General features: G+C 43.1%; 1 protein-coding gene across 1 annotated transcript in view; it reads right to left on the reverse strand.

The window, feature by feature from the left end:
* EHD4 (EH domain containing 4) overlaps positions 1 to 9660 on the reverse strand; it is a 33952-nt gene extending 24292 nt beyond the window's left edge. Inside the window, exons 1-2 of the mRNA XM_074824178.1 lie at positions 8691 to 9660; positions 569 to 745 (exon numbers count right to left, since the gene is read on the reverse strand). Of these exons, the coding sequence (XP_074680279.1) occupies positions 569 to 745; positions 8691 to 8926 (413 nt within the window). The 5' untranslated portion in view covers positions 8927 to 9660. The remainder of the gene's footprint in view (positions 1 to 568; positions 746 to 8690) is intronic.
* Positions 9661 to 9939: the final 279 nt, after the last annotated feature.

Below are 9939 nucleotides of genomic sequence, written 5' to 3' on the forward strand. Positions count from 1 at the left end.
ATCCAGAAGGCATATTCAAATATTCTCCATTCTTGTAGGCCTTTTCACATATCCCAGCAATTCACACTTTTAAAGATCTCTGGTGAGACTAGTGGAAAAGATACCAAGACCTCTGGTGAGACTAGTGGAAAAGAACAAGACAGCATCAAAGGAGAGATGTTTTTTTCCTTTTTTGGATGGTAGTTTTTAATAATAGTACTACTCTATCAATTTTATTCAGCATGACAATTTATACCCAAACTGATCCTGAGTTCCAGCCGGCATAATGCCTTACAAACAAGTCAGCTGGTGGAGCATTTCAGCAACTTTCTGTGAACTGCTTTTAACAATGGTTTTCTGTTCAGATAACTGAATGTTATCTGTGCTAATGCTACTCTACCTAGTACTGCCTTTTATTTTTTCTTCAATTCACTTGAACTGCCACCACTCCTGCTTGTATCTGAATATTTATCCCATGCTGTTCAAAACAAATCCAGCAGAATAAAACTGGTAAAAAACACTGATGCTTGAGGATGGTATCAAGTAGAAATTTAAACATAAAAATCAAAAGACAGCAAACAAATCTCACCTGTTAAGGAAAGCATTTCCAAAGCGACTGAGTTTGCGGAACGGCTTCTTAGGATCAACAACTAGGGCATTTCCAGGAATGTTTCCTTCTGTATCTCCGTACATCACAGCAATAAAAGAATCTGTGGTAGGCTCTGGACCAATCCGCATGCCTGGAAAGTCTTGTTCGAGTAGGTATCTAGAGATGGAGAATGCACAAAGTAACAAAATGAATGACTGGGAACTATGGCAAAAGAAAATACCTATAATTTGCTTGAAAATTCCCAAGGATATACACACTCTAGAATAATAAAATTACATTTTTCCCATATTTCACTGTTTCTATTAAATGCGGGGGGGGGGGGGGGGGTACGGACACGGACACACACGACACACGGAGACCCTCATTCCAGTTTTTCACAACAACTAGGTTTTTAAAGGGATACAGTAAATCCCTTTACAAAAACAGGGTGGAATGTATTCCTTCAACCGCAGCACCTGAACCATTCAAGTGGATGCTTCTACCAGTGATCCCAGTGCAGTAGGTTCCACACTACATGACATTTCTGCTTTCACATGTGTTTACAAGTCTACACAAGTGCTGCTGGTAATAAAAGGGAGCAGTTTGTAACAGCACATGAACAGCATCCATTTGCTGACATCTAACCCTTCAATGAACTCAGTATGATTTTACTGCCTTTAACTCATCTTACCACAGGCATAGGTAACACAGTTATGAGACAATAAAGTTACATCTGTTTGGGAATGAGGAAAGGATTTTTTCTTTTGACCCGCATATTGAAAAGTAATTGTTAATAAGTCAGACCTGCAGAACTTGAGGCCTAATGGTAACATACTTCCGAGAGGCATGGAGTCAGGCAGCGCTGTACCAACAGAAACCATCCTGCATCTCCCTTTGTAGTCCACTCAGAGATGCAGACAGCACATACTCAGTGGACCATGTCTGATACACCAAGTCCTGACTTTCCAGACAACAAGGTCTCAAGTGAAGGATGTGTGTATTTAAATGCTAAAACTTAATGGAACCAGAGCATGTATTTACAGAAAAAGCCTGTCTGCATCCCTTCCTGAATGGCAAGTGAGAAGCAAGGGAAGCCCCAAGCCTATCAAGCAAGCCTCCTGCTTACAACATTCTTCCAGCTGACACTGTGACAACTACCAGTTTTCAAAAACAGAATCAGACAACCCTGCTTAATTTTAAAGTACGAGTGCTTTTGTCCTCATTCACGACAGCACATCTTGAAAATGTTCACCCTGAGACTAAGACCAAATTGTTTTCAAGTATGCTGTAATGTGACATTACAGGAGCATTAGAATTCTCCGATCAACTCAAGTCATCTCCTACTTATTAATTCCATGGGCTCCAGTCACCCTGGAGTTCTTAAAAAACCCCCACAATTTTAACCAACTACAATTTTACTTTTTACATAATCAAAGCTGGATTTAAATGAGAAACCTTCTTCAGGCACAGGTGATGGTCCTACATCCAATGACAGCACTAGTTAGGTTTGAGTACTTCTATATTAACATCAGTCTTTGAATAATAGGTTTGTTCTGGCCGTTATTCCTAACGGCATTATGCCTGTTCTGCTATCATTTCATAAACCAATATTGCTTCGATAGGACTTGCAGGCTGCTTTTGCTGCAAAAAAAATTCTACAAAGTGTCTGTACTTGCTGAACAATCTGTCTTTAAATTCAGCACCCAAACATCCAGACTTTATAGATCAGTGCACAGAAGCTGAATTTAAGGAACTAAGTATATACTACACATTTCAAAGATCCTTTTCCACTACCCTTAACAAACTGGCTCCAATCAGCTCAACCTATGATCTGGGAGGCTTAAAGTATAGAACAGTTATTTATATGAGATTTCCTGCAACACTCTGCTTCCAAACAAACAAAAAAAAAAGGCCAATGTTAAAAACTGTGGGAAAGGAGGAACATAAGAACAGTCACGCCAGAACGTGCCAAAGTCAGTTTGTTCTACTTCTAGAATAAGCTGTACCTAATGCACAGTAACAGGGAAATAAAACACTCCAAACACTCAGAAAACCCAACACTCAAACCTCTCTGCACATGCAGGAGTGTACAGTCCAGCAGATCCCTCATCTTATGCAGTAGGTCATGTAACAAAATGAAGACAAAACTCTGATAGCTCAGCAGTTGAACCTGTTATGCATGGAAACCCAGGACCTTCAAGTGTTGTAGCAAACAGCTAAATACCCGAAACACAAAAGTGCGTTCCTGCCTCCTCACAGAACACCACTGCAGACCAGAGCCATCTAGAACAGGATGCAAAGGCTAACTCACAAGAGCCACTACAATTTTCCAGACTGGACTTATCCACAGCATTGATTTTGAAAGGTCAATTATACTTTTATCATCTACAATAAGATTTTAACTTGCCACAATAAAATCTTCTACCTCAAAGTCTCTCAATTTTGCTTTTCATCATTGCCCTTCTTTTTAAAGAGAAAGGGTCTCTATGAGACTCATAACTAAGTTGTTCTCTTGATATGAATTGTCATACCCAGACTTCTGCTGACAGCAGCAGCCGTTCATAAGGTGGCAACACACATGACAAGAAGCTCCCAGAGCAGCAGTAAAGAACATTGTACTGAGTCAAATACACATGAGAGAAGTCCCAGATCCCAGGTCACAGAAAACTACATGATGGGATCTGAACGTAGGATAAGACACCTCCAGGGTAACAGGATAATTGCTATTCACCATAAGCTCATGAACCTGCCAGGCATGGTTATGGACATTCAGTGGTGGTGGTCTATTAGGTGACTAGAAATAATCTCATGGCCTGCTCATGAAGTTGCTGCACATGTAACACTTGCTGAATTTCCAAAGAGTTGCAGTATAGAGCACCTTTCAGAATCTCCAACATCTGTATTTATAGCCCAGACCTCAAACAATGCAAATTCAGATGAGCTGCTTATTGAAATGACTAAACAAGAATAAAGTGCTACTGAACTGCAATGGTGCTTCCAAGTTAATGTCACGGATGCAGCATTAAAAACAGGCTTTTATGGTGATAACAATCCAGGAAGGCAAGATCTCCTTCCAAATACTGAATCCCACCCAACAGTCAGAGCTGAGCTTGGTACAGCTATTCAACAGAGATAGGAAACACTTTGCAAGGCAGGTATTTTCCATTAAGACTGGCTCACAGTTGCACGTCAAGAATCAGTACAGACTAAAATAAACCCTTGTTCTCGAGCACTGGCTGTACAAGCTATATGACACTTCCTCTCAGCATGAAAATATCAGTTTCACTTAGCCACACAAAAGGGATGAGCGGTCTTCTGTAAACTGAAAAGCTGCAGATGTTTTTGTACAGCATGCTATATGAACCCAGGAAGATACCTGGATTTTTAGCATCCACAACTGCATGCCCTTCTCAGGAATTTTCAGCAGAGAGGGAGTTCAAAAAGGTTCACAGGAAGAATGCTTAAAAATAGCAAACATCCCAAAGACAGTCTAGATCAAACAACAGACATCCTGTTGATTCTTCTCCCTTTGTTTTTACCTGGGCTATAACCTTTCTGCTTTGCCAATAAACATTCATCTATGTTCCTTTGCAAGATCTATAGCCAGACTACGGGAAACTGGTTTACAAAGTTCCAGAGATAGCAAAGATTACTCATAGTTTCATGAACTGATAATCATCTGAAGTCTAAATGCTTTAGCTAAGCCATACCAATGCACGAATGCAGGTGAGCTGGACAGAGCAGCAACTGGGCAGGGATACTGTGTGATGATGCGTGGGGAGACAAACTCAAGTCTCCTTTCATAAGGCTGCTCACCTCCATGCTACATATTGCACCAAATCCTCTAGGCTTTGGGGTTTTTTCTTTTAAACACAACAAAACCAGCAGATGTTTGTTTTAGTGTAAAGAATTCTGCTCCAAATAACTCAAATAAAACTCTCATGTAGAGCTAGTAACAAGTTCCAGCTTTCACCCAAAGAAATTAAGAGGGACGTTTTCTACCCAGAAGAAATACATGCAGCTCGTTATTACCATACAGGTGATTGCACACTACTTGCTGACTCCAGATATTATTCGTATGAAAGGGTGTTTTCAGAAAACCCAGCTCTGGTTGAGTTAAATAGAAGGAAGTTTACCATTTTAACCTCTGAGTAATACCTGTGAGCAAAGTAAAAGCACAGCCTGGCAAGCTGAGGCCTTTACTTCTGTTTTTCCTCATCTTGGTAAGTTCTTTAAAAATAAAGTCAGTCTCTTATGCTTTTAAAATAGAGAAGTTATTAACAAGTTAAACATTATCAGACTAGAAGTTTAATTTGTTGTTAGAAGGAAAGAAAAAGGTCAGCAACAACAAACTCGCACTGACCAGTTCCTATCTTTTTCATACACTGCAATTTGCCTCTCCTGTCCTTTCTTCCCGCACTCCTTTCTCTAAAGCAGTCAGGAGAAATTGAGAGAATTATAGAAGCTGCAAGGCCAAGCAGCTCACATGCAAGATAAGCATTTGGCTCTCACCCATCCTCCCACCCCATTAAAAACAATCAGACATTTGGTCCTGGATATATTTGTTTGAATTGTCAGCACTGTTAGATACTTGAATAAAACAATTATCACCATGCTACACCTTAAACAGCGAAACTGGCCAGTTTCACTGCATTGTTCCAAGTGCAAAGAGGATAAACAGCATCAAGTGAAAAACCAGAAGAGCTGTTAGAAACCTGGAAGCGTTTGTTTGCATATCGTGCTCCCCAGGGACATTCAGTCATTGCTAGATCAGTGTTTTCCATGAAGACTTAGTGGAAGGAACTGGGTGGATGTGGATGTGTCAGAGGTATGAAAATGTGAAGTTCTCACGATAATGTCTAAATCAAAGTAAATCCCAAATGAATATTTGTCAGCTAAACACAATTGTAATGCTCACACATAAACCTAATAGTAAACACTTAAGTATATCTAGCATGCCCTCCTGACTATGAAATGGAAAAATGTGGAACAAAAAGCAGTTTAATTAAGATTTGAAAGAATGTTTGCTTGTTAAAAGGCTAGCAGGAAAAAAACCCACCTGTAGTCCAACTTCATACTAAGAAAAACTATTCATAATAAACACGGAATTACAACAATCTTGAGAGTGTATGACATTTTTCCATGGGAAATTCAGCCTACCAGAGGGGAAATTTAATTGTAGCTGACCTGGACACTATAATATTTTCCCATGTCTTCTTCTAAGTCATGCCTTCAGCATACAAGCACTTACCTTTTTTACTTTTCCTTTTTTTTTCTCTAAATTGGATTTACAGTCACTGTGACATTATTGTCTAAGTTGCCGCCCACCCTGAATGGAGCATTTTCTCATGCTGATTCAGCCAATTATCTATTCTATAGTGAACACTGATGTAATGAATGTTCATCACTGTGAGGTCAGACTGTGGTCCTTTAGAAGCAGTTACAGCTGTTCCTGCCTTCTGCGGTACCTAGGAAGGGATTAAACCATTCTGCAATCTACCCAAAACAGGGATGAGAGAAAGGCGTGAGTGAAGAGAAGGGCACACCATGGAGGAAGATACCTGCTCCATCAAGTCAGGTATTTTATTAAAAATGCATGAGAAAACATCTTTGAAATCTTGTTATGGTTAAGCCCCAGCCAGCAACTAAGCAACACAGCTGCTCACTCACTCCTTCCCCTGCCCAGGGGGATGGGTAGGAGAATTGAAAAAGTAGTAAAACTCACAGGTTGAGATAATAACGGTTTAATAACTAAAATAATATAATTGTAATGAAAAGGAATAAAAAAGACAAAAATAAAACCCAAGAAGAGACAAGCGATGCACAACACAATTGCTCACCACACGCTGACCAATGCCCGAGCAGCAATCTGCCCCTCCTGGCCCACTCCCCCCAGTTTATATACTGAGCATGATGTTCTGTGGTATGGAATAGCCCTTTGGCTAGTTCGGGTCAGTTCTCCTGGCCATGCTCCCTCCCAGCTTCTTGTGCACCTGCTCATTGGCAGAGCATGGGGAACTGAAAAATCTTTAACTTAGGATAAGCGCTACTTAGCAACAACTAACACATCAGTGTGTTACCAACATCATTCTCACACTAAATCCAAAACACAGCACTGTACCGGCTACTAGGAAGAAAATTAACTCTCTCCCAGCCAAAACCAGGACAAAACCTCATCTCTGTCAAATATGTCTGGGCATCTTCGCCCAGCATAAACCAATGCTAAAAAAAAAAGCTGGAAATAGCTGTAATAAATGATACTTCTTTTCTCCTTCAGACTGTACATTAGTAACAGTCAACCCTATTGCTCAGTACTTTATGGTTAAGGTGATAAGTTACTCACAAAGCAACAGTACCAAAACCAGATCTAAGGCACCGCAAGGAATACCAACATTCCTAGGCACAATATTGACTCGCACTGCAGTCAAATATGGGCAACTGCAAAGGACAGAAAAGTTGAATGTCCATAAATCAAGAACGTGTGTTCTCATCCAAGGGAAACTCTTACAGGAGGGGAAAAAAGTTTCCTATGAACTGCAAATGACAGAGCAACTCAGCTGACAGGCAGAACAGGTTCTGGTACACATATTTGGGACCGTTCTGTCTCTGTATTATCCATGGTCCTGTCCATAAGCCAGGTAACAACACTTACCTGGAAATATATACAGACTACCAAAGCAACTGTAATTTTAAAGAAAATAAATCAGCACAGCTAGAAAACTTTTTGTTAGGAAACCCCAAATTGCCCTCCCCACAAACACTTTCTTGTGACTACCTTTGGGGATCCTGAAACTAAGTTTTTCTTCTTTTAATTATAGCCCTATTTCTATTTTTTAAAACATTCCTCTGAACAAAACCACTCTAAGTGTTCGCAGGAATTCAGTAATAATCGGTCAAGAACCAAGTTCAGCTTCAAGCTTCTAAGTTAGCTAGTTGTAAAACCAGAAAAGAAACATGATTAGCTCTGCAAACATCGGAAAAGCTCTCAGGTGACTAGAAGTAAACACCACTGTTCAATGAAGAAGGAAGGTAGGTCTTTTGCACTGTAAAAAGAAAACTGTTATGGCAAGGCTGCCAGTAACCTTTGGAACCGAAAGAGAAACACTTGTAAAATTCTCAGAAGGACTGTAGTGAACTTCAGATATAAGAACTAGGTCAAAATTTGATCCAAGTGACTGCTCAGTGTCTTCTACAGTTTTGTACAACCTTAGACTGATTTGTAAGGGGCATATAAGGCAAACACACTCAAATACATGCAAAATATTCATATGCTTGTAATACCCGAGTCACACTGCAGCTTCCTCAAATCAGTTACTAACAAAGCTAGCAATAAGGAAGACGGGGAAGACAAAAAATACTGTAACAGCGGCAACATTGTTAAGCTGCCTTATTAGCGATATTGCTTGTTAAATGCAATTCACCAAAAGAGCTGAAGGGGGGAAAAAAATGACTATCCAAATACCATGTGGTTTTCGCCCAAAAAGTGTTGTTGCATTTCTTTCTTATCTTTACATCCAATCTACGCATTAAACTACTTTTGGGAAAGAAGGGGAGGAGACAAGGTTAAGTGGTCTGCGATGGCCGATGCAGTCATGCCGTTTTAACAAGAAGAAAAAATGTAGATTAAAAAAAAAAAAGCTAAGAGGAAGGAGACAACGAGGTTACACTTTCTGACCAGAACATAAACCGAGATAATATTATTAAAGAGGAAGCTGGCAGGAGAGCTACAGAGCACCTAACAGGATGGGGAGCGGCACCACCCTCGGCACAGCGCGGCAAACGCCGCTCCTCGGGAGGGGCACCGGCCGCACCCCCGCTCCTCGGGAGGGGCACCGGCCCCGCCGCCGAGCCACGAGCTGCCCTCCGCCGGGCCGGGCCGAGCAGAGCCGAGCCGGGCCGGGCGCGCCCCGCCCCGCCCCGCCGCCCGGCAGGCCGCTGAGGGCGGGGCGGCCGCTGCCCCTCACGGCGGAGCTCGCCGCGGGCGCGCTGCTAGCGCGGAGCGGGCCTTTACCGCGCAGCAGCAACGCGCTGGGCGGGAGGAGAGCGAGGATCACCGGGCGGGCAGGGCAGGGCAGGGCAGGGCAGGGCAGGGCAGGGTCCCCCGAGCGGGGCCGCGGCTCACCGGATGAAGGTGGTCTTGCCGGTGCTGTACTGCCCCACCAGCAGCACCATGGGCTTGTTCTCGAAGTCAGCCTCCTCCAGGGCGGGCGAGTGGAAGTCATGGAAGCGGTAGTGCTCCTCCAGCGGCAGCAGCTTGCGGAGGTAGAGGTCCCGCAGCCCCCCGGTCACTGTCTGCACCACGTCGCCGCCGCCGCCGCGCTCCCGCCCGCCGCCCTGCTTCCCCAGCCAGCTGAACATCCCGCCGCCGCCCCCCCACCGCTCTGCCGCCCGCCGCCGCCGCCAGCACCCCGCCACTCTGCCGCCCGCCGCCGCCCCACCGAGGCAGCCGCTGGGGGGGGCGGGCAGAGCCGGCCGCGGGGCGGGACGGGGCGGTGCCAGCAGCGCCAGTCCCCCTGCAGGACACGCACGTGGTGTCGGGTGCCTCTAGGATTTTTTTTTTTTTTTTGAGGGGGGTGTTATTTCTTAAGAATCAGACGACTTTTTGGTTTGGCTTGGGTTTTTTGGTTTTGGGGTTTTTTTTCCACAAATCCGCTTCTGGAGGTTAATTGCACCTGCTGCTCTTCGACGCTAAAACTTCAGCCCCCTGAAATGAAATCCGGAAACCCTTTGACAACTCCGGTCTGAACGGAGAATCGCCCAAATGCTTTTCGTGTTTTTCTGATGATGGCTGCCGCCTTTGGATGCCAAAGAAGCGAGCGACTGAGCGCCGTGGGGGTTAGCCACAGCAGCAGGCAACTGATTCTAACACAGCATACATCGGAATTTTGCTGTGGGACCTGTGTAGCAGATACAGACTTTAATGTAACCCCAGGTCTTGATACTGTGTTAAGCCACGTGGGAGGATCACCTTTTCCATTGCTTTAACAAGAGATTTTAATGGAATATAATGCCATATTCTGTAAAACATTGAAGAAATCTGTAAAATGAGTATTTTTTTCTCTGACAAAAATTTGTGCTCACTCACTACTTAGAAAACAAAAGCTTAGGCTCTCAATTAAAAACAAATGAGAGGCATTTTTTGCTGAATATGTGTGTAAACTTTGTGTTAGAAGGGTATCTTCCATCTTGCACGCTTAGGGCCTTGATTCCTTTGCAGCATCCCAATCATTTTAATCCCTTTTTGCTCATCTAGTACAGCTACTGACTCATATTTTTAGCTATGTATCTTTCTTCCTCCTAATTTCCATCTTCAATACTACCTTTTCTCTATATGGTCCAGCTCTCTTCTAAATACATCACAAGGTTTAGGT

Source organism: Strix aluco, chromosome 4 (assembly GCF_031877795.1).
Source record: "Strix aluco isolate bStrAlu1 chromosome 4, bStrAlu1.hap1, whole genome shotgun sequence".
In the NCBI taxonomy this organism is placed as follows: domain Eukaryota; kingdom Metazoa; phylum Chordata; class Aves; order Strigiformes; family Strigidae; genus Strix; species Strix aluco.